The 24400-nt window shown below is 40.8% G+C and overlaps 1 protein-coding gene and 1 long non-coding RNA gene across 3 annotated transcripts; both read right to left on the minus strand.

Annotated features, from left to right (window-relative positions):
* Nucleotides 1–44: 44 nt before the first annotated feature.
* Nucleotides 45–23573, minus strand: LOC135347008 (dynein axonemal heavy chain 12-like). Its single transcript, XM_064544820.1, has 9 exons — nt 23439–23573; nt 22906–23084; nt 22410–22602; nt 5452–5536; nt 4606–4688; nt 4053–4134; nt 3003–3422; nt 2503–2799; nt 45–1437 (listed from the first exon to the last, which is right to left on the minus strand). The coding sequence occupies exons 1-7, from the start codon at nt 23550–23552 to the stop codon at nt 3418–3420; spliced, it is 741 nt and encodes a 246-aa protein (XP_064400890.1). The 5' UTR covers nt 23553–23573; the 3' UTR covers nt 45–1437; nt 2503–2799; nt 3003–3417.
* Nucleotides 18335–22403, minus strand: LOC135347040 (uncharacterized). 2 transcript variants are annotated; one of them, XR_010398225.1, is made up of 4 exons: nt 21388–22403; nt 20662–20791; nt 20336–20382; nt 18335–20166 (listed from the first exon to the last, which is right to left on the minus strand). It is a non-coding gene; the product is annotated as an uncharacterized LOC135347040 (long non-coding RNA). The 2 variants fall into 2 exon arrangements; XR_010398224.1 differs by having other exon boundaries at nt 20336–20791.
* Nucleotides 23574–24400: the final 827 nt, after the last annotated feature.

The following is a 24400-nucleotide window of genomic DNA, read 5'->3' on the forward strand; positions in this document are numbered from 1 at the left end:
GGAGCAGTGAGTGCATTCATACATGTCTGTATACTGTAACTTACAAACTGTTGTTCCAGTAATCATTAGCAGTAGTCACATTAACAAGTAGTAGGACACGGACATGTAGAGAAATGAACATGTTCAAATACACGAATGCATTCACACATGTATACATCAATTATTGCAAGTACACGTCTGTACAGCATGAAACTATCAAGAGCAGTACCAATCCTAAATAAAGCCACACAATTTCTGCCTTCATGCAGTAGTACATGTACACAAGTCAGTCTAGTTTGCCATTAAATATAAAATGCTCAGCTAGCACACACTGACAATAATAAACTCACGTGCTGTTGTTGAGTAACAGTCCACAGAGGGTACATGTGAGGAGAGAGGGATATGAACACACTTGTAGTAACACAGTACACACACTGGCTAGTACACACACAGGTACTTAGTACTAGCAATGGCAGATAATGGAAGGGTCAGTGGGTGGGTCAGTGGAAGGGGCGGTAAACGGTACAACAAGCATCTTACATGTACAACTTTGATACGTATGATTTTGTTTGTCGTACAATACAACACACGCACTCCATGAGACACACACACAATCACAACGTACCTCAATGGAAACCTGAGACACATCAAATGGTACATGTGAGGGAGAGATTTAATCTTAACACACATACAAGACATCAGATCAGTTGAACGCTGGTGTGTATGGGACTGACTACACATAGCAACAAGTGGAATACATCTAGACCTGGCACATTAAAGCTCTTGGGAACAATCTTGAGAAATCAAGAACTTAATTAGTTGGGGAATTTACATGTACACAATGTACACAATGCATGTACATGTGTGGTATTTCTAAATTGTGCGTAAAAATAATGGGACTATGAATAGTACAAGGTTACTGTTCGGAAATTTACGTACATGCAGATTTAGGAAAGTTAGTCAGTACAAACATTTTGGGCAAGTTTGGAGCATGTGTAATGTACCCTGGCCTACACCTGGGGTAACCACAAACTGTGAGGCTGATATCGTCCTCGTAGCCGTGGTCTACCCTATACGAGGGAGAGGGTCAGCTCTAGAGGACAAGGGACACACTAGTCATGCTAGGTAACCAGTACATCCGTACACATTGCAGCTGAACCATTTTAGTGTGTGGACATTGAGTACCCATAAGAAGCTCACCTCCTACAGTAGTCCAAATCAGTGTGAGGTCCAACATAGGAATGAGTGTGTGCATGGGAAGAGACAAACACGATAATGTACCAACTTAGATGCATATTCTATGAACCAACAAAAGTATTAAAAGTACAACCTAATAAGTTTTGTAGTTGGCAATATGCAAATTGAGAGATAAAGACTTTTACAATTTCCTACAATTAGTGTAGGAGTTCCTATAGTAACCATTAAAATTAGTGTACACGTGCAAACACAACTTACAGCCTGTTGATCCAGAGAGGGAGAGTCCACAGGGCAAACACGTGGGAAGATAGTAAATGAATGATTACGAGGTTGAATCTGATCATACTAAATATTTCCCTATATAACACTATGGCACTGCACACACACAAGAGTAATAATGGGGAAGTAGAAACATCACAGACTAGTGTTCAAGCTGGCGCTGTGCTAATGCCTCTCGCCATGTTTTTGCTTTCGCTCAAAAGTATTAGAGTGTTATCTATAATGAATTTTATATTAAAGTTAGCTTATCTATATAAAGTCACTGAGAAGAAAAGACTTATTTACATGCATCTATTGTTGTTATTTATTGTATTATGTGGCTTACCAGGACCTCAAGAAAGAAGAAAATTGATTCTTCCAGGATCTGTAGTTCAGTGTATATAATATCTAAGAAGAAAAGACCTGTGTACATGCATATTGTTATCTATATTGTTATATGGTAGTGTTTTGTGGCTTACCAGGCCCTCAAGACAAAGATGATTCTGCCAGGAGGATCTGGATCTGGATCTTGGATATTATTTTCTCACACATGGGGAATGAGCGCGCATGCGCATTACATCCACAGGAATAATTAAAGGGTGTGTCCAAAGAGATCAATTTCACAAAATTAATGGCTACTGCTAGCTAGCTGTTTTAACAGATATTTTCTGAGTATTGTAGCTAACAAAAAGCTAGCGCTTTAGTGCAAGGCTAACTCATATGTTGAATAGAAAGTTTGTGAGGACAGATGATGCTATGAAAGATTCTGAAGAGACTGCAACAGCCTTCAATGTGAGTCAAACTAGCCATAACTCGAGAAAGAAGCTTTAGTTTGCTAATCCACGAATCAAAATCCAAGAGAACGTGGCTAGAAGCCTATAGAAGCTGTTAGTTTTCGTCGCATTGTAACCGTTGAGCAGTTATAGCTGGAATACACACACACACAGACAGACAGACAGACAGACAGACACACACACAGTCAGCTTTACCGTATCCCTCGTGCGGCTACGCCTCGAGGCATAAATATGCAACAGGCACTAAATACTCTGACAACACACACCAACTTACATCCTGTTGTTTCAGAGGGTCGGTCAAAGGTGAGGTGGAGATGCATGAAATGGAAGGAAGAGAACATTAGTGCAGTGATAAAGCCAAACATGCAGACTGAAACACTTGATTAACCATGCATACTTTCAGGGAATACTATACGAGTAGATCTACTGGTCTCAATTAAGGAATAGTATCACATTCAGTTATCCGTATGTGCTCTTCTTTACACTGTCTACCTCCTAACAACAAGTGCTCAGACCACAAGCATTTCAGCTTGGTAGAATGTGATTGCACACAACGTACCTCAATGCTTGTCTGTTGTCCATCCAGGGAGAGTGGTACATGTGGAGAGAACAACAACATGAGATAAAACACCTCACACTGACAGGGTAGAGTGTAGGCACTATACTGTGATGAATGAATGATGCCAAGTGTGTTTATGGGTGGTCAACAAGTACATCTAGGCACTAGGAGAATGCACTGATCATGAGTATCTATCTATCATGTGAATATCATACCCTTTCATCCTCAGTAAGTCCATCTGTCAACTGTAGGGAACTAGCAGCATCCAGTGTTGTAGATTCAGCCATTACCAATCTCAAATTAGTTCTTTGTTGTTCAAGGGCTGTTCAAAGAGGGGCGTAGCTTGTAGGTTAAATGAGGGAATTCCCCACAGCAGCCAATTATGTAAGGGAATTTCCCAGCAATTAAATTTGATTTGCAAAAACATTTCATACAACATTAAAATTGTAGACCACAGTCAATAATTGTATCAAATGATCACTTGAGGACAACACAATGAATGAGGTATAATTATACAAAAACAAAGTGTGTAAATTATGTTCAGTTCAAGTCCAGGAAGCAGCTGTCACAGACTCTGACCAACTTCTTTGAGAAGGGCAGCTTTGTGAAGTGCACTGTGTTGGCAGAATATCATCCTGTGTGTGTGTGTGTGTGTGTGTGTGTGTGTGTGTGTGTGTGTGTGTGTGGGTAAGTGGGTGAGTGGGTGAGTGTGTGTGTGTGTGTGGGTGGGGGTGTGTGTGTGTGTGTGTGGGGATGTGGGGGGGATCCATTAATTAATGAATGTCTGAACATACGTAACAGTACACACATGACTGTACATGTAGACACGGCTTATAATAATCATCTGTTGGAATCTACAGGTAGGCAGTGGTATCCATTAGTATCTGTTACTGAGGTATGCACTAGAATAGCCTAGCATATATAGACTAACAGGGAATTAGTATCTGTGAGGTATGCAACGGAATAATAGCCCATAGCATGTAGCAAACAGCCTTATTCTATACACTACTGCAATTACCAGCTTAAAGCAGAACAGGGAGTTAGATACGTGTGCAATCCTGTACAATGGTAACAAGTATACAAACAATTTATTTTAGAGACAAATTAGCCAAGGAACAATGTAGGGCCAATAAAAGGATTGTTGTCATAGCAACAATGAGAATTGCCCGATAGTGTTAGCTAGTACCAGCCAATCAACTGATAGCGTTCTATTAGAGAAACATGGTCGAATAAGCACACGCCCACACACTCACACGCCCACTCACCCACGCAGATGTTCTCCATCCTGTAGCCACTCTTACACTCATCACAGCCCTCGCTCCAGAGCAGCTCAGCTGACAAGAGACGCTGTGTGTGTGCGTGTGTGTGTGTGTGTGGGTGTCCTAAAATCCTTATCATTACCACAAAATCACCATAGAATGTTGCTATTCTAACAACATCCTGAGCAATGATGGCTTCCAGAACTTGTATGGTACTTTTTGAGGGCTAATATTTTCTGGCTAATCTGCGATAAAATTAGACCCTCGACAATTCTCCGCTATAAGGTGGTATCAATGGTAGATGCTCTTATCTACTCTTGGTGGTATGGAAACTCACATATAAATTATGGTGAGGATTTGAAGTAGAGAATGGGCTGGGACTAGCTTGCATATACCAGCAGATATACCTGTATAGCTACTAATCTATCCACTGCATGTATGGAAAGCAGTGTGAAGGCTGAACAGCATGCAAGTCTCAGCATAAAGTGTTAATTGGTAGATCCCTACTGTTCTACATGGTCGAATAAGCACACGCCCACACACTCACACGCCCACTCACCCACGCAGATGTTCTCCTCCATCCTGTAGCCACTCTTACACTCATCACAGCCCTCGCTCCAGAGCAGCTCAGCTGACAAGAGACTGTGTGTGTGTGTGTGTGTGTGTCCTAAAATCCTTATCATTACCACAAAATCACTATACAATGTTGCTATTCTAACAACATCCTGAGCAATGATGGCTTCCAGAACTTGTATGGTACTTTTTGAGAGCTAATATTTTCTGGCTAATCTGTGAGATAAAATTATACCCTCGACAATTCCCCGCTATAAGGTGGTATCAATGGTAGATGCTCTTATCTACTCTTGGTGGTATGGAAACTCACATACAAATTATGGTGGGGATTTGAAGTAGAGTATGGGGTGGGACTAGCTTGCATATACCAGCAGATATACCTGTATAGCTACTAATCTGTCCACTGCATGTATGGAAAGCAGTGTGAAGGCTGAACAGCATGCAAGTCTCAGCATAAAGTGTTAATTGGTAGATCCCTACTGTTCTACATGGTCGAATAAGCACACGCCCACACACTCACACGCCCACTCACCCACGCAGATGTTCTCCTCCATCCTGTAGCCACTCTTACACTCATCACAGCCCTTGCTCCAGAGCAGCTCAGCTGACAAGAGACTGTGTGTGTGTGTGTGTGTGTGTGTGTGTGTGTGTCCTAAAATCCTTATCATTACCACAAAATCACTATACAATGTTGCTATTCTAACAACATCCTGAGCAATGATGGCTTCCAGAACTTGTATGGTACTTTTTGAGAGCTAATATTTTCTGGCTAATCTGTGAGATAAAATTAGACCCTTGACAATTCCCTGCTATAAGGTGGTATCTTACTCACCCACACAGATGTTCTCCTCCATCCTGTAGCCACTCTTACACTCATCACAGCCCTCGCTCCAGAGCAGCTCAGCTGACAAGAGACGCTGTGTGTGTGTGTGTGTGTGTGTGTGTGTGTGTGTGTGTGTGTGTGTGTGTGTGTGTGTCCTAAAATCCTTATCATTACCACAAAATCACTATACAATGTTGCTATTCTAACAACATCCTGAGCAATGATGGCTTCCAGAACTTGTATGGTAGTTTTTGAGAGCTAATATTTTCTGGCTAATCTGTGAGATAAAATTAGACCCTTGACAATTCCCTGCTATAAGGTGGTATCAATGGTAGATGCTCTTATCTACTCTTGGTGGTATGGAAACTCACATACAAATTAATTATGGTAAGGATTTGAAGTGGAGAATGGGCTGGGACTAGCTTGCATATACCAGCAGATATACCTGTATAGCTACTAATCTGTCCACTGCATGTATGGAAAGCAGTGTGAAGGCTGAACAGCATGCAAGTCTCAGCATAAAGCGTTAATTGGTAGATCCCCAGTGTTCTATGAGTTCCCATAGTCTAGTTCTAGAAGCCATCATTGCTCTTCTTATTTATAACTATACTACATGCATGTACATGTATTTATACTATTTGCATAGCAACATTGTATGGTGGTTTGTGGTAATGCAGTGAATGATTTAGCAAGGTCTGTGCTAACATAGGGATTGGAAACGGAAGTAGCGTCACGTGACATTTTACATTGAATTTGCAGCATGGCACCAGAGAGCCTTTGATGTCAATCCGTGTTACGGTTGCTCAACACGCGGGAAACAATGTTTCATGAATTATGATCACTACAAGATATTCAGAGCCTCCCTAAAACGTCATTCTCATGCCCACTAATGATGAGCATAAGTTGGAAAAGAAAAATACAATTTTGACTTTGTGAAGATAGCTAGAGGTACAAAATGTTCTTCGTCACGCTATGAAATCTTTATGTACCTAGAATGTTTCTAATATAGCTAAGACTGTGCAACTCATCGGTGTACTGTGTCCCACCCCATATGGTCTCAAGTGTCAGTTGGAAGTGCAAGTTTTAGTACAAATGTAGTAGCAGACAGTCGAAGGTACTATCTAGCCTAGATTTTACTAACGTTAGATACACAGCCTCGATTACACCCCGGCGTAATGCGGATATAATTCGGGGAACTTCCGTTTCCAATCCCTCTCCCTATTCAATCTATAGTAGCACTCACTGTACCTGTAGTCCTGCCTGCAGCTGTTGGGTCTGTCCTGCCAGACAAGAACTCTCTTGTATCAGCTCCTGTCTTCCTCACTATCCTGTGAGGGTGTGTGAGGTATGTGTTGAGTGTGAGGGTGTGTGGAGTGTGTGTGGGGGTGTAGGGTGTGTGGAGTGTGTGGGGTGTGGAGTGTGTGAAGGTTACCAATTATATGACAGATTTTCATCAACAATTCAAGGACTAGTAAAAAACAAAAATTAAGAGGGAGGTTTTAGATGGTATAGTTGGTTATTTTCGAGGTTTTCGAGGATTGACCCAGAAACAGGCAGGCTGGTAAAAAAATTAAATGAAAAGGGACATCGAGTTTTTAGATAGTTTCTGCACATAGAGAATGTGTTAGGCTTTCCCGAACATGTTGTGGTAACAACAGTAGTTGTTGGGTTAACAAAAGGGACCATGAAACTTGTAGCTTCCAAAACAGGGAAGCTAAAGCTGCACCAAATAGCAGTGTGTGCTGACTGGAGGTCAGAGGTCAAGTGCACCAAATTGAGTTGATTAAAGTATCAAGTCTCCAATGGATACGATAGATACATGTACAATGGAGACACAAGACTAACAACCAAAAGAGTCTGTTTTTACCCAGCGTATACGTTACATTAGAGACAAGTTGTCCTAGGAACAAGCAATGCAATAGCAACCTATAACTAGGTATACACACACGCATGAACAGCTAGTAGGACAATACGCACAATTAGCGAGTGCTACAACAATACACAAACAAACAAACTAACAACAACACATTGCTACCAATCAGCACACACTCACACTCATCAATACCATATAGCTATTTCAAAGGGATACAAAATGAATCTTTTGATCGTGAAAATGCATAATTCAAGTTATGAGCACTCAAAGTTAGCTATCAAAACGCAAAGCTTCTAATCAGAAAAATCACAAGCTACAAAGGAAGTCAGCCCTTTCTAGTAACCACGCTTCCTGTGTTAACTTACCATCGAGGTTAGTTGAGCACAACCACTACTACTTTAGATCATCATAGCCCTCCTCCTTATGTCTCCTGTGTGCAGGGACACTACATTAGTCACACCAACTACAACCCCAGAGGAGGATCGTCAGGGTCAAAAGGTCTAGTCTTAATCATAAAACTGCTTCTGGGGGACTTTCCACTCAGCTATTGACCCTGACAATCCTCCTCTGCTCCAACCGCATGTGCAAATTCAACAGTCTCCTGTACAACACTTAGTATAAGTCACTTAATTCAACACCAGTTTAACAACTTCCTTTCTCAAATTCAGGCGTTATTTTAACAACTTTACACACACAGTCAGAGTCACATATTCAACACAACCGTTGTATTACTGGCTGTTGTAAATGAACTCACAGCTTGAAGCACCATCTCTCAATATCCTCCTCATAATTCTCCAGCAGTCGATGGCACTGCATTGAAACACACACAGCTTTATACATTGCAGGCACTCGTGTATGTATGTATGTCACTATATAACTCCCTAACAACCAATGAGGAGCATGGATACATAGTGACAGAGCTTACACACATTTTTATACATTGCAGGCACTCGTGTATGTACGTATGTCACTATATAACTCCCTAGCAACCAATGAGGAGCATGGATACATAGTGACAGAGCTTACATCATAATCTGAATGTTTACAAACATCGTCCAGCATCTCGATCAATCGAACCTCACTGCAAGACCTCACTGCAAGAAAATAAAATCAACTTTTTAAGAGTGTTAGTGCAATTAGATGGAGGCTACCTGTTAGCGTAGGAGCCGAGTTTCTCCTGCTCCCAATTCGTGTCCCCACCAGCAAAGTTTGACTTGGCCGTGTCGTCCATCCTCTGGGGGGAGGGGCAGCGTATGAATTACCCCATACACCTCAACACATTTTAATAGATGTTCACACTCACTTTGTTGAAGGCTTGGACAAAGTCTTTGCATACTTTACATGATGGTTTGACAGCCAGAGAGTAGCTGCCAGGAGGAGGACAATGAGTACCAAGGATCTGTCGAGTGTATTCATACCCTTAAGCTGGCGTAGCTGTGATAGTCACTCAACTCAGTTTAGAATGTAGAAAATGTGAAGATTGGTACGGGTCGTTTCACCCACCTGAATATTATAGCCTCGATCCCAGGCCGCACTTCCTATGCATGGGGCCAGTGATGATGAAGGTACTCCAAACATGTGTTCAGTCTCTTGACTATAGAATCAATTGCAAGGCCAGGTCTTAGTGATTAATCGTGTGAGCGTTGCTATAGTGTTCATAATAATGATTGCGCATGCTCTTTTCACATTCCATCACAATAATTATAAGCAGACACATAAAACAGCATCAATAAAACAAAACGTTAAAGTAATTATTTCAGTTTTGTTCAGTTCTGCAATGAATCTACAAATGTGTGTAGCAGTGTCTCCTCTTTGCTACACTCTCAATGCATGAGCCACTCCAGTTTGATTGCCTTCGTACTTTCTCTTTCGAGTAGCATCGCTTTTTTCAGCAGTAGTGAGTTCGAGTCTTCCAAGCATGCTGGGTGTCATCTCAGCTACACAGTAGATGTCACTGTTGGGGATTTCTTGATCGAGCTGCTGATCAGTCACTCCAGTCTTCCTGCACACATCTTCCATTACAGAGGATGATTGCAATTTACATGAAGTTCAAAATCACTTTAAAGTCCTCCAAATCGTAATTGACTATTTATTGAGCAATGTATATAGCGCTATGTACTTACTATGATCATACACGTACGCTGTATGTACTTACCAGAGTATTGCTGCTGATCACTCCTTCTCTCAGTCATTGTACAAGTTACCTCCCGTAAGCAGAGGATCGTTTTCCTAATTATGGGTAAGCAAGTACGTACATGACATTGTAAGTACTTGTAATTGCTGTACAAGTACTTGTATAGTTTACTCATAATTTGAATCTCATATCTGCACAGCAGGTCAGGTTAAACAGCTAGCCACCATACCTATTTGCAAAGCACCATAATGCATATAAATTATGTATGACCTGCATAATTACAGCTTCAACAAAAATTATACAACTAGCTTCATAATTCCCAGCTCCTGAACCTATAAACATGCAGGACAAAGTTTATAGGCCTCTGAAGAATTCTCTACTAAGTATGAACTTCCCCCTGTGTTGCTACACCTAGCTTGAGGCATTATAATTAAGTTACTACCCACATGCAGGCACTTGACTCAAGAGGTTGGTATAGTAGGTTGGTACACAATCATTATTGTAAGGAATGAGCAATATAACTTGGTATAGCACGTACACTATATATGCAGACTAGCAACTTGATCTACTCAAGAAGTGAACAAGCAGTACATGTATAACTATAGCAATCAAGCAACAACTTGGTAAGAAATTTAGGTGGTACCATACACAAAACCAAGAGTTCATTAGGAAGAGTATGCAACTCCACTTAAAACTGTAGAAGGCGTTTCTTCCAACCTACGTCACAACCACCTAATGAACCTCTTGGCAAAACTAACTTAGGAGCTAGACAATAATTATGTACCACTATAGCGTGTACAGTACTTGCATGTACTATTGACGTGCTTGCAGTCAGTGCTCTAACAAGGTCATCAGTTATCATCAAATCTTACTCTACAGTCCACCCTAATCCTATACGTGTACAGTGCTTTTCAAGTAGGCATGCACATGCAGACATGTTCGACCCATCAACAAAAACTTGGAAAGACAATCACCCATTAAATTTGGATGCACTTTCTATATAAATCTTATACAGGACATTCCCTATTATAACTTATGCTAGTACCAGCACAGCACCCACTGAAATATCATTTATAGGCTCCCTGTACCGTATTGTTGTCATGGCGAGCATATGGCCATGATGATTGCTGGCCCCATTCAGATCGTTACTACGTACATGTACGTGGTGACCCTCAAGCTGTAATGTCCAAGTATTTGCAAATCTGCAGAGGAACAAACAAAATCATGAATAGGCCTAGTAGGTTTAGCAAGAAAAATTGAGCACAAGTGATGACACGAGAACAAAGAGCACCTGAGTGACTTGCAGAGAGCCAGCTTCTTCTTCAGTTCTGTGCATTGATTGTCATTAGCTCCTGTGATCGTAAGTAGCACAAAATTAAACTTAGCACGCAGTCTAAGTCGATTTATAGCAATTATTTATGTCATGTGCATGCGTACGAAATAGTGTCGCTATGATAAAGCTTGTATTTCATTCCATACAGACGAAGTTTACATGGAAAGATCCAATTGATATATACCAAGGATCATTCCTTTCGAACTGCCATGCAGTCTTCATAAAGCACTTGAAGGAAGTTCATAGTAAGTTTTGACTTTCATATATATGGCAGATACTATAATGCCATTTCCATTACGCCAACTAATTGCATGGCTGCAAGCGTTGCACTGCTGGCGTATATGCGTAGACAACATTTTGAATTTCCCGCTTGCCATTTTTCTTTTTGCAAAGAGTCACGTGATGGTTGCTATAGCTAGATACAACGACAAATCCAGTTAATTTCAAGACATTGTATGTAAGCAAGCTTAGAGTGGTCAGGCCAACTTATGTCTAGGTATCAAGGCTAACTATTTTAATTACAAAATTGAAATTGACAATCATTACCAGGAAACCTGGCTACATGTATAGAATCTCGAATTCATTCCATCTTTTACTAATAATGTATTTTCTCCCAGACATTTCTGGATGCTTGTAAAACGGGTAATGTGGGTGTGGTTCTGGAGCTCATAATTTCAACAGTCTCAAGGCTAACTATTTTCATTAATCGATTACAAAATTGACGATCATTACCAGGAAACCTGGCTATAGAATCTTGAACAGTATTATAACATGTACATACAATTTTTGTCATTGGGTGTTTACTAATAATGTATTTTCTCCCAGGCATTTCTGGATGCTTGTAAGACAGGTAATGTGGGTGTGGTTCTGGAGCTCATAATTTCAACATAATCACGACCATTACCTATGATGTCAGTAACGACTGCATGCAGTTGGCATCCATGTAAAGCCGTATTTGCTAAGTTTGTTATGCTTGACAGCCCACTCCTTTAATTGTATGTGGTTAAGGACTGATCAACTTCCGAGCCTTTTTTATCCGTGATCTGTTTATCTATGATTCTTCAATTTACAGACGCCCTCGTACCCAGCCCCAACATAAAGTTTGTTGAAAATCAACTCCGAAACTTAGACTATGCAATTTGGCTACGATCTACCAAATATCCCACGGACATAGAAGATCAAGGAGGTACGGACTTAGGTACGGCCGCGTGTTCGGGAGGGCAGGGACATAATTATAACAACAGTTGAGCGGCTTCTCGAAACTAACGTAAGTTTATTACAGACATGATCGATAATTCATCGCTATATAACATTTTGTTACTCATGTTAACGATTATTTATCACAGTATTTTATTTTCTTGCAGAGGGAGCTACTACGAGTAATACGAGAGGTAGTAAGTTTAGTCCCGTGCATACCTCCACGGCTTTCCACCAACATAAACTATAAACTCTTTAATTAAGAGACTACTCGTATTAGTGGATCGATGGCAACAAACACCCCGACAACGACTACTACCAATAAGCCACTAGCTATGTGCGATGCTATTACTACTGATAAATCTACGACACATACCATCAAGGATCGGCCCACTCCCCAAAGTACAAGGCAAGATTACCAGATTGAAGCAGAAGAACTAAATCCAAACTCGTCAGGGAGCCCCATACTACACCATTATAAAATTAAACATCAAACAACTAAAAATCAAGCAACAAACACAAACACGAAAATTACGAGAGGGCAGGCAATTACTATCAAAATCTTTTTTTGGGGAGATCTTTTTTCATTCTTTTTTCCTAGGCTTTTGAGGGGACCTCGAAATAATAAATAATAATAAAGTTCAAACCAGCTATACCAGTTCAACGACAATGTTCAATCCACAGTAGTCACAAGACATCTCAGGTTTCCAGGACATAAAGACCAGTTAACACATCTCAGAGATACAAGAGGACAATTAAGACCATGCAGCTATATAACAACGCTCATGCATAAGAGGTTTCCAGGACAACAAGACCGTTAACATATTTCAGAGGTTTCCAGGACAATAAGACCGTTAACACATCTCAGAGGTTTCCACGACAACAAATACCGTTTAATAACACATCTCAGAGGTTACCAGGACAACAAGACCGTTAACACATCTCAGAGGTAGTTTTCAGTACAAGCACTATTATCAAATCATTTTACTTTAATGGCAGACCACACTACTATAACTTAAAATAGTAAGAAATGGGTAGTGACCCCATAATACTATAATTAGAATAATAATGCGCATGGCAATTGAGATGGTGAGATGCTGAGTCAGCTAGTAGATGTTGCCGTGCTCACGAGTTCAAGTTGTCTTCGCTTCAATCATCCGGGGAGGTAACCCAGTATTAGGTGTTGCCGTGCTCACGAGTTCAAGTTGTCTTCGCTTCAATCATCAGGGGAGGTGACCCAGTATTAGGTGTTGCCGTGCTCACGAGTTCAAGTTGTCTTCGCTTCAATCATCAGGGGAGGTGATTTAAAATTATGTTTATCCAGCGAAATTGTTTATCCAGCGAAATGATCGACATATCCATATTGTGGTGGTGTCAAAGATTTGAGACTTCCCACAGTATTAGTGACGATCGAGACATCAGGAGATAGCGAAAATTAAGCCCCTCGAAATTTTTCCCTATACGGTAGGCTTCTGCTTTACATCGGAGAGCGATCGAGGTCCGGTGGTAAGTTGTGTGTACTTTCACTAGCATCAAGTTCATAAAATGTCCCAGTATAGCGTTGAGAAGTATTAGTGGCCATAGGTGGGAGGGGTCAGGGCTGCAATGGAGATTTATCCCACGTGCACTGAATGATATAGCGGAGGTCTTACATCTGGAGGAGGCTTTTGCAACATCGTAAGGAGAGGGCAATTACATAATTATAGTCATATCAGTTGAAAGTTGAAATTTGAGATGAATCCGGTAGTTTCTGGCCTGACATCAGTTGAGCGATAGCATCGAAGAATGTCACCCAAGGAGAGTATGAGAGATGGAATGATGTGGAGCATAACATAATTATGACGAGGGGGGTGAAAGTAATCATGACTGTACAACGAATGCTGTAGTTTGCCTTAGTTAACATGAGAGATAGAAATAGCTCTAGGTTTTGCATGCTAATTATAAGGATGATCAAAAATAATGTGGAAGACAATGTGACATCAGGGATAAAGTCATGACAACACAAAGTGTTAGAGACAAAAATTAACAACGAGCTTGAAATGATATGGTCTATCACCGAATTACAAACTGATAATGTGGGTGAGTTAACGACAGTTAATGCATGTAATGATGTGTAGACCACATTGGAATTAGTATCAAAATAATAATAATAATAATAATAACAATATAGCACATGGCCTGCCTTATTTTTAGGGAGAAATTGAAGATTCCATTTTATATCTCTCCACGATCCCGAGAAACAACCAGTCCAAGAGACAGCTAAATTTAAGCAACCAGTCTAAGCTCGGCAATAAAAAGCACCTATCGTATAACAGAGTACGTTACATCTATTCCAGTCAGTGTAATCAACTTCCCGTCAAACGATATTCCGCAATAAAAAGTACCCATAACCTAATACTTACAAGCACAATCCATACGTAGGAATAGAGAGATCCACCAAAGAAACTGCACAACCTATGTATTCCATCGAAACAATTTATAATTAAACTTAAAATTGGTCCCCTTCTAATTATGAATATTAATATTTAGCCTGCCCTGAAATCAAACAACTTACAAACATCAATTGTCCCTCCCACAAGCACTGCTGTATATGTCCTTTGCGCGTATTCTTAGCGTGATATTCTTAGCGTGTATTATTCTGATATTTTTTTAAGTACAATCCGTACGTAGCAATGGAGATCCACCAAAGAAACTGAACAACCTATGTATTCCCTATACAATCGAAATAAACTTAAAATTGGTCCCCTCCTAATTATGAACATTAACAAAAGCTTGCCCTCAAATCAAACAACTCACGAACATCAATTGTCCCTCCCATAAGCACTGCTGTATAATTATGTCCTTTGCGCGTATTCTTAGCGTGTATTATATTATTATAATATAACACCCTGACAGCGATGTTTCCCCGGGGTGTTGAGACAGTAGGTACCCCAGATGGAGTCATCTTCTCTACACTCATCAATATCTGGTGGGCCAGGGTGAGTCACACTGTGTACTAGTACAAGCCAGTCTCCTCACCTGTACAAGATCCCTCCACCTCCTCATATCACAGGGCACACTCCTTACAGCTGTCAGCCCCCAGACCACCACACTCTGTCAGGCATGCCTTATCACACACTGCATGGATGCATGTGCGTGGGTGTGCGTGGGTGTGTGTGTGGGGAGATGGTGAAAGTACATGTCACTGTGGGTCACATGTAAATTATGACATTATTATGTTGAAGAGCTTATGGTTGAGTCATGTGACCACCACCTTAGGGTCCCGCCCACACCACAAGATCTGGTGCATGAGTGAGAGTTTGAAATAAAAGTATCGCCATGGTACAAAAAGTTAAGGGTTAGCTAATATTTAAGGGGCTCTCCCTGCAAGTGCAGAAAATTACCGTTCGATTAGTTAATGCTTAACTACATTTTCTGGTGAGCATATACAGTCAGTGGAGATAGTCAGACCATATAGGGAGAATACACGGATGACTGCAAACATGTTATTAGCGGAAATTCTAAGACTTTAACTATGGAAAGTGAACTGTTTATTGAAGTGTGTCTGCTAATTTCATGTGCTTCTATTGAGTTGGGACTTCCCCTGATTATAATGCCTGATTATAAGAGGTGTCTTTATTTCAAGGGTGGTCAGTGTAGCCACACCCCCTCACCTGTAATGGCGTGCTGTATCTTCCTCTTCCTCTCTAGGATGCTCCTCTCCTGGTCCTCCACTGACTTGTGATAGAGCTACTCACCACACAGCCTCATCTGACAACACACCTGAACGTCGAACAGGGGACAATGGCAATTTGATTATGTTGGATTAAATAAATGCTGTACTAGTGCTGCTCATAGACCACACTTACAGGGTAGACTCTCTTTAAGCCTGCAATCAATATCCTAGCTGTCTCCAGCTCTTCATCCTTCATTGATTCTTGCTTCTTTTGTTTCTGATCCACCTGGCATATCGCATGATGCTAGCCAGCAAAAGTAGTGGGAGGGGAGGGGCTGGTGTTTTATTCTTCATTTCCAAACACCAGCCCCTCCCCTCCCACTAGAAAAGGCCTGTATAGATCTATTTCTCTGGATCTATTTAGGCCTTTCTGTGATCTACAATTGTTAATTGTCTCTCAAAAATGATAGCTGCAAGAGAATGCAGTCTGCCGCCTTTATGCAGCTTTATGCAACTTATACTGCCTTTATGCAGCCTGTGCATACGCAGCCACTGCCTTTATGCAGCCGGGTGGACTGGCCATCCGCTTTGTTTTTACTTACGTATAATTATACGATCTCTTTTTTATTTCAAAAAAGGCGCCAGACATGAATAGAAGCAACATAAATTTATTGTAAGCAACATGATACTGCCTTGATGCAGTCTGTTGTGCCTTATATATGCAACCTGCTGCCTTGATTGCAGCCTGCTGCCTTATATGCAATTAACCTTCTGCCTTGATGCAGCCTGTTGCCTTGATGCAACCAAATTTATTGTAAGCAACATGATACTGCCTTGATGCAGTCTGTTGTGCCTTATATGCAACCTGCTGCCTTATATGCAATTAACCTTCTGCCTTGATGCAGCCTGTTGCCTTGATGCAACCTATACTGCCTTGATGCAGTCTGTTGCCTTTATAATTAACTAGATAGCTTATAAGACAACAGAAAATGTATTACACTTTAGTATAGCTGACTGTTAGTGATACACCATTATATCCATATAGATACTGTAATTTATAGTATCTATGATTATATCTATGGCAAAACTTCATTAATCCAAGTTTCCGGTAATCGCTATAATATACATGCATGTATATAGTTACACATAATGTTATTACAATAGTCACGCTTAGAAACAAATTTATGCAATGAATAAAGTAGCTATTATAATTATATATCTGAGACCTGTAACAACACATTATTATAATAATTATTATTACCATACATGCACTTAAACTAGTTGAAGAAACTGTGTCACAGATTTCAAAGCGTTCGTATCGAATTTTAGTGAGTTCCATTCTCTAATAAATATTATTCTTGGGAAATAAGAGTAATAGTATATACCGTATATACCGTATATAGCGGGTATATTTCGATGGTATAAATTTTCGCGGATGTGGCTTTAGAAAGGTTTTCGCGGATTTAATTTTCGTTGAATAGCGCCTTTTTTGCAGCATGCATGATGAAATATTAAATTCGCGGTTATAAATGTTCGCGGTTCATGCCTAATCCGCGAAAACCACGAACATTTATACCGTCGAAATATATACTGTGTTAGCATATCTGCATGTGATGATACTGGGCTCTCTGTATAATTATATAAAACCATGCAGTTTGTCTTTTTGCACTTTCCCTTATGTGCAGTGACCAATTCAAGATAGGTCTGCCGAAAAAATTATACCAAGGTATACTAACCAGTAGCTATTTGGTTGTTATTATTGTCGAGTGGAATAGCTGATTCGAAAAACCATGCGCTTAACAGCATTTATAATTACCTTTTTTTCAATCGCATAAAGATAATAATACAGTAGATCTATTATAGCACACAATTTTGGAGGAAATGTTTTTAACAACAATCATGGTCATGCAATCATTACCCAACCGAACTTTTAACAGTGAATGTGTTCGGCATGCACACTTTGATGCCTGGCATGGCATGCAGCAATGCAAAAATGCTCATTTATGATAATTATAATAATACAAAAAAAACCTATTGCTAATAATTATATATGCTAGCTATATATAATTATAGTAGCTTTATTTTTTTTAAATTGACATCTCTACCGAGGCATCAGCAACCGTGGTGCTTTCATTATAAGTGATATATCCTACAACAATTCAATATTAAACAAACATCTCTTTGGGAATAGCTATATTATGTCTCTTTAGTAATCATTTTTCAGATAGTTTCGTCAGTGCTGAAAAAGTTGTTAAAAAGTTGCTGAAGAGACGTGTGAAGAAAACGAGATCGCCTGATTGGTACACTGCGCTTGATTTGATCACGATGTTTATCAAGATCAACACCATCTACTCGGCTATTGTTGGGATGACACAATCCACTGATTTCTGCAGCAGCACTGAAGTTGCTGCAAGCTCAGTTTTCCTGTCCATCTGTGTTCTACTGGGTATTGCTAGCGAGTTAATCGATGCTTTGGATACAAATTTAAAGAGCAACAAAGAATACCGTATATATATATAGTAGAGGGTATAATAATGTTCGTGGTTTTTGCGGATTAAGCATGAACCGCGAATTTAATATTTCATGCATGCATGCTGCAAAAAAGGCGCTATTCCACAAAAATTAAATCCGCGAAAACTTTTCTAAAGGCACATCCGCGAAAATTTATACCCTCGAATTATACCCGCTAATATACGGTATATCAATAAGTCATTCAATCAATTGGTAACTATCGGCATGATTCTTATTGTCACTATTTGCCTTCCCTTTTATTTACGGCCGATAATTTCCAGCCTCTCGATTGTGCGTTCAGTTGTGACACCATTGTTACCACATGCAACCGGACGGCCAACAGTGGAGTTAGACTGGGGTTTACCCTAACCGCACTTATTATCGTCCTCATCTTCTCCGGTGTTTATTTCTATCATGTTCGATTAGCTGAAATAAATCGAAAGAAGCTGAAGAGTAACATTGTTATAATTACTGGGAAAGAAACAGTGGTGTAGAATTTTAAATTTTTCATTATAATTATCAAGTTGTATTGTCATAATTATAATTATGCTTTTTCTCAGAATTAACTATAATCAGGAGTAGCTATACATAAAGCTAATCAAACTTAATGATTCAAAGTTCCTAATATGTAGGTATGCAGTGAAAGTGATATAAGGTCTGAAGTGGTGTGGTCCATATTGTGCCCCGCATTATTGTTATCACTCCTAAAAGGGGTGGGGCTGGTCTTGCAGGTACAGTAGACTTTCGCTATTCCGGCTCTCTGGAGTAAGGCCACCTCGATATACCGGCCATTTGGCTTGGCAGGGAATGCTAGCTATATGTTTACTGCAAACAACTCACCCTGAACTACGGCCACTCGTTTAACGGCCAGTGCTGGCTGTCAGGTTTTCAACGTAATTTTATACGTATATTTCGGCCGGATATGACGTTGTGGGTGTGGTTTAGCAAATAAAATTGGATTACACTTAAATAGAGAACAGAATGATTCCTTATCCCTCGAGACAAGAACTGCAAAAGTAGTATTAGATTCGAGGTAAGGTCGTTAAGCCGCGGCTATTTCCTGAGCTGCAGCCACCTCGCTATTCCGGCCAAGCTGCATGAGTGACCGAGAGTCTACTGTACACTGTTATAGGAATGCTATGAACTTTACTTCCAACTTTAGGTATTGAAGAGTCTCACACTAGGCCCTCATAACATTATTTTTACCATTATTCTATTAATTCTCGGATCGAAAAATGTGCTTATTATTAAAAATCCAAAAATTAATGCGACATAATAATTATAACATAAACACAGCACACATGCAAAGCTAACTGACACATGTACACAACATTTTTAATATAATCATGATTCTCATAATAATTATTGGTGATAATCCTTCAAGCCATGAAAAGGTTGTTATGCAAAACTTAATGTAATGATCTTTACCAAAAATGGACATTGACATTGATTGCTATTAATTTATCTACACCTACTACCGTAAACGTTGAAATTTTCGACGGCTGTTTAATTTCGTTTTTTTCGTCCTTGGACTCAACGCACGAAATTAAATATATACACCACACCTACCTTAATATAACGGACGAAAATTTATGCGCACGAAATTTAAGAATTGTGGGCCTAGTGCAGAAAGTGCGAAATTTTGATGCGTCAAAAATTTCAACGTTTACGGTATAATGCTAAAAATTATTCTGAGCATAATTTATCAGGGCCTACATTACACACTGTGCATATGGCAAATGACACTATCATTAGTAACATACAAATCTCGAGTATAAGCAATAAAAATAATGAACAGTTTGTGCTATGCTAATAATAATTTTTTTTTTCTGATGTGTTCCGAGCTTTCACCTTTGACCCTCAGCGAGTCCCCACCCAACTTGCCATGGTGACTATGGGACGGACTTTGACCTGGGCCTGATACTGATTTGATCTCTGTCTGGTTGTCATAGCGACTGTAGTATGGAAACTCGGTAATAGTTTTAGAGAACTTGACTTTTGGAGCCGATCTCCTAGCGTCTCTACAGTGTGTGGGCGTGTGTGGGTGGGGGGTAATTTATAAAGAACAGAAATAATGCTGCAACTAAAGTGACTGCTATAGTGTACACACACGATTGGTAATACACAGTGACACTAGCAAGTGTATGCAATGGCCGAGTGGTCTCCCAGTAAAGTGTAGGGATAACTCACTCTGTGTGTCTCTGGCTCCTGGAGGACCTCTCACTCTTGCTATCAGCCTGGGCACAGAAATCAAACAATGTAGGTGGCTACTAAATAAGTGTATGCTGTTTGTTACATTGAAACCTGTCTATACCCTACAACTACCCTCTATAATACAGCCAGGTTAATGGCTCCATAGCATGTGTTTGGACCTGTGTTAGCAGGCCACCCTCTATAATACAGCCGGGCCCCAAACCTCTGCCCGGTGCATGGCCACAACCAAACAGGTATGATACAGTGCGTACGTAACTCTACTGTATTGCACACAAGCTACACACATGTACAGTGTCTCTCACCTCATGTGACTTGCTTTAGAGGTGCTGTATGATAGGAGTGAGGGGGGAGAAGGTTCGGGTCATACCACCACCACGTTTACGAGCCTCTCCATTAGCATTCATACGCTGAGCTACTGACGTCATCTGCTTCCTGTGTGTGGTGGGAGGGTGTGTGTGTGTGTGGTGGGAGGGTGTGTGCAAGTGTGTGGTGGGAGGGTGTGTGCGTGTGTGTGGTGGGAGGGTGTGTGTGTGCGAGGGTGTGCGTGTGAGTGTGTGTGTGTGGGTGGTGCAGTCATAGTGTGTGTGAGTGTGTGTGTGGGGGGGGGTGTGCAGTCATAGTGTGTGTATAGGTACACTAGTTATAATTCAAGCACAGACATTTACAGTAGTTGAACATCTTTCAGCAGCCATAACTTTAGTACCGTGGCCTCAATTTCAAAAATTTGATGATTTTCTGAAAGCTTAGAAAGAGACCTTTCAAATGATGTATTTCAATCCAATATTTAGATGTGGCCATAATTCAACTTTGAACCCTGGGCTATTATTACATGGTATTGTGCTAAATCTGTCATCTCCCAAATATCTGGTACCATTTGAAAGGTCTTTTTCTAAGCTTTCGGAAAATCATAAAATTGGATCCACGGAATTCAAGTTATGGCGACTGAACGAGTCCACTAACCAATTGATTAAACGGGGGACATGTACATGTAGTACATACCTGCACATTAATTTATACTATTCACTCACTCTAACACTTCTTGGTGGGTGGCTGTTCGATAGTCAATGGTATTATGGTCCTCCCCTTTATCTGCCGCCTCATGACCTCTGTCCTTTGACCCTCGTGACCTTTTCTTAGCAGCAGGACCCGGGGTACAGGGAGACGATTGGAGGATCGTTTAGGGGTAGTGGGTGGTTCAGGGGGCACCTTCCGCACAGGTACTTGACCCCTGCTGGGGGGAGGGGGTTGATAATTAGCACAAGAATAATAAGAAGCACTAACAAGCTGCTACTTGTAGCTACGTACATGTAGCTAGCTGCTGGTAATAATTGTTTTTGGCTGCCACGTGCAGAAATGCTAGAGTCAAAGTTCACTGTGGGGTTGTGAGGGTGCGAAGGTTACCAAGTATAACAAAATTAATTATGACAGATTTTCATCAACAATTCATGGAATAGTAAAAATAAAAATTAAGAGAGGGAGTTTTTAGATACCGTATAGTTGGTTATTTTAGAGGCACGAACTTATCGAGGTTTCGAGGATTGACCCAGAAACAGGCAGGCTGGTAAAAAATTAAATTAAAAGGGACATCGAGTTTTTAGATAGTTTCTGCACATAGAGAATGTGTTAGGCTTTCCTGAACATGTTGTGGTAACTAATAAGCCTTATAAGGAAGTAACAGTAGTTGTTGGGTTCACAAACGAACCCATGAAACCTGTAGCTTGTAAAACAGCTGCAGGTACAATAGTACAGCACTCACTGATCTAAGCACATCATTAGATAGACCAATCAATTCAAGCCCAAGCGGGGCCCAAGCGGGGCCCAAGCGCAAGCCAAGCACAATTCAAGCCCAAGCGGGGCCCAAGTGGGCCCAAGCCAGGCCAAGCGCAAGCCAAGCATAATTCAAGCCCAAGCGGGGCCCAAGCCAGGCCAAGCGCAAACCAAGCACAATTCAAGCCCAAGCGGGGCCCAAGCCAGGCCAAGCGCAAGCCAAGCGCAATTCAAGCCCAAGCCAAACCAAGCGCAATTCAAGAGTGGTGTTATGTAGACTCACCGAGGCTTGTGACAGATCATCTGCTTCAAAGATGAGGTTCATACAGTTGCTCATTTGAATGATCTCCCCCGACATGAGACACAGCTTCTTGTTGTTATCCAGTACAGTGTTCATGGACTCCATCCACAGAGTGTCTATAGGACCATCAAACACCACCCACTTACGGTCATCACTTTGTGCAGGTGCAAACTCCCTACACACACAGATATAAGCACTGATCAACCACGCAATGATACGTACGTAGCTATCAAAATGGCTGTAAAAAGCGCAAGGCTATTATATACTTTGCTTTTGCTAAAATTGCCGGATTTCTACTAATCACAAAACTTACATCTACATGTAAGCACACCATTGGAAAGGTTGTTCTCAGAGCTAGCAATTAGATTTGACAAAAATTACAGGCTACCAAAAACAGCTGAATTGTTGAAAAGCTATAGCCTTGTGCTTTTGTTACAATAGAGCGCAACTATAATTATATGCACAGGCTTAGGCTCACCTGAATGTGTTGGCTACCACACCATCAGTCCACTCGTGTGACACAGGGTCAAACTGACCAAACAGTTGACCCTTAGTGACAGCCTTGGGGTTGATGACTCTATAGCCTGTCTTGTTCTCTTCCATCTGTTCCCTCTCATTGATTAGTGTGAGTGTGTCAGCTAGTACATGTGACATTGTCTGGTGTGTGTGTGTGTGTGTGTGCGTGTGCGTGTGCGTGTGTGTGTGTGTGTGTGTGTGTGTGTGTGTGGGGGGGGGTTACTACGGTAGATGAATAGCAATGGTATTGTATAGGAGGGAGGTTGTTAAAACACTTTAAATTCCACTACAACATGACCTTAGAAAGTACAAGTGGTACTGGGGCTCTTTAAACGGCCATAACTTTAGTTGCAATTTCAAATTTTGGGGGATTTTCTGAAAGCTATGATTTGTTTAAATCCAAAATTTGGTAGGGGAATAGTTAGATCGCAAAGATTTTTACCGGCAAAATATTCTAGCCATACGGTAGGCCTCTCCTAGCTTATAGTACCATACCTTGGGTAGGTTGACGTCCATGATGGATGTGAGCAGTAACACATCTTCATGTTTGTTAGGGTACTTCAGTTTCAGATGACCGGCTGCCACCAACACTGACTGGACTGCACGCATGCCTACAGTGTACAATAGTGAGTAGGTCGAGTATACAGTACAGTGGGTTGTACACACCATAGTCAGAATGGAGTTGGCTGGAGAGTTGCTCTGAACACAGTCGATAGGTCATGACAATCTTGACGGCCAGATTACGAGCATCCACAAAACCATAAGAGTAGAGAGAGATCTCTCCAATCATGGCATAGTCTGGCACCATCATGGCCACTGTACGAAACAACACCTACAGAGAGAAATATTGAAATGCATAGAGGCTAAATAGAAAGTACCAATAGTTACCTTTAGATTGTCTGGTAGTTCAGAGCAGCCAGCATAACCTGGGTTCATGGTTCATGGTGATGCAGACAAAGCACGATGGCCGCAGGTTCAGAGTAGTGCCCTCAAATACAAATGTCTTTAGATGAGTTTTCACTGCTCTCAAGATGGACAAAATCTATAGAGTAATTATAGGGATTGTTGAACGGCCATAATAATGACAATTTTTTTTTTATATAGATAATAAATTATACTACCGTAAGACCTCGATTTAAGGCGACCCTCCCAATATGCGACACCCAGGAGCTTCAGCAATTTTCTGACCTCTAAAAGTAGCGACAGCTGCATTGATATTTATTTTTTAATGTCGCGTTCTAAATAGAGGTAAATGTAGCCACTCCCTAGCCTCGATTGTAGCCCACTGGAAAATCAGTGTTTTTAAGCGGCCTGAAATCGAGGCAAGTAGACTCTGTAAAGTTACCTCCAATTAGATGCGACCCTCTAAATATGCGACACCAGGGCTTCAATATAATTTTTCAACCTCCAAAAGATGCAACCTCTGGCTTCGTAATTATTAAAAAGTGTCGCTTTAA

The sequence above is a fragment of the Halichondria panicea genome, chromosome 13 (assembly GCF_963675165.1).
Source record: "Halichondria panicea chromosome 13, odHalPani1.1, whole genome shotgun sequence".
Classification (NCBI taxonomy): domain Eukaryota; kingdom Metazoa; phylum Porifera; class Demospongiae; order Suberitida; family Halichondriidae; genus Halichondria; species Halichondria panicea.

What these genes read in the sequence shown, in the direction of transcription:
- LOC135347008 (XM_064544820.1), bottom strand. Translation starts at nt 23,552, where the DNA reads ATGCGTGCAGTCCAGTCAGTGTTGGTGGCAGCCGGTCATCTGAAACTG. An exon ending in ATGATCTGTCACAAGCCTCG is followed by an intron (nt 5,537 to 22,409) that starts GTGAGTCTACAT and finishes ACACACACACAG; the next exon opens with CGTCTCTTGTCAGCTGAGCT. An exon ending in GGAGGAGAACATCTGCGTGG is followed by an intron (nt 4,135 to 4,605) that starts GTGAGTGGGCGT and finishes GCACACACACAG; the next exon opens with CGTCTCTTGTCAGCTGAGCT.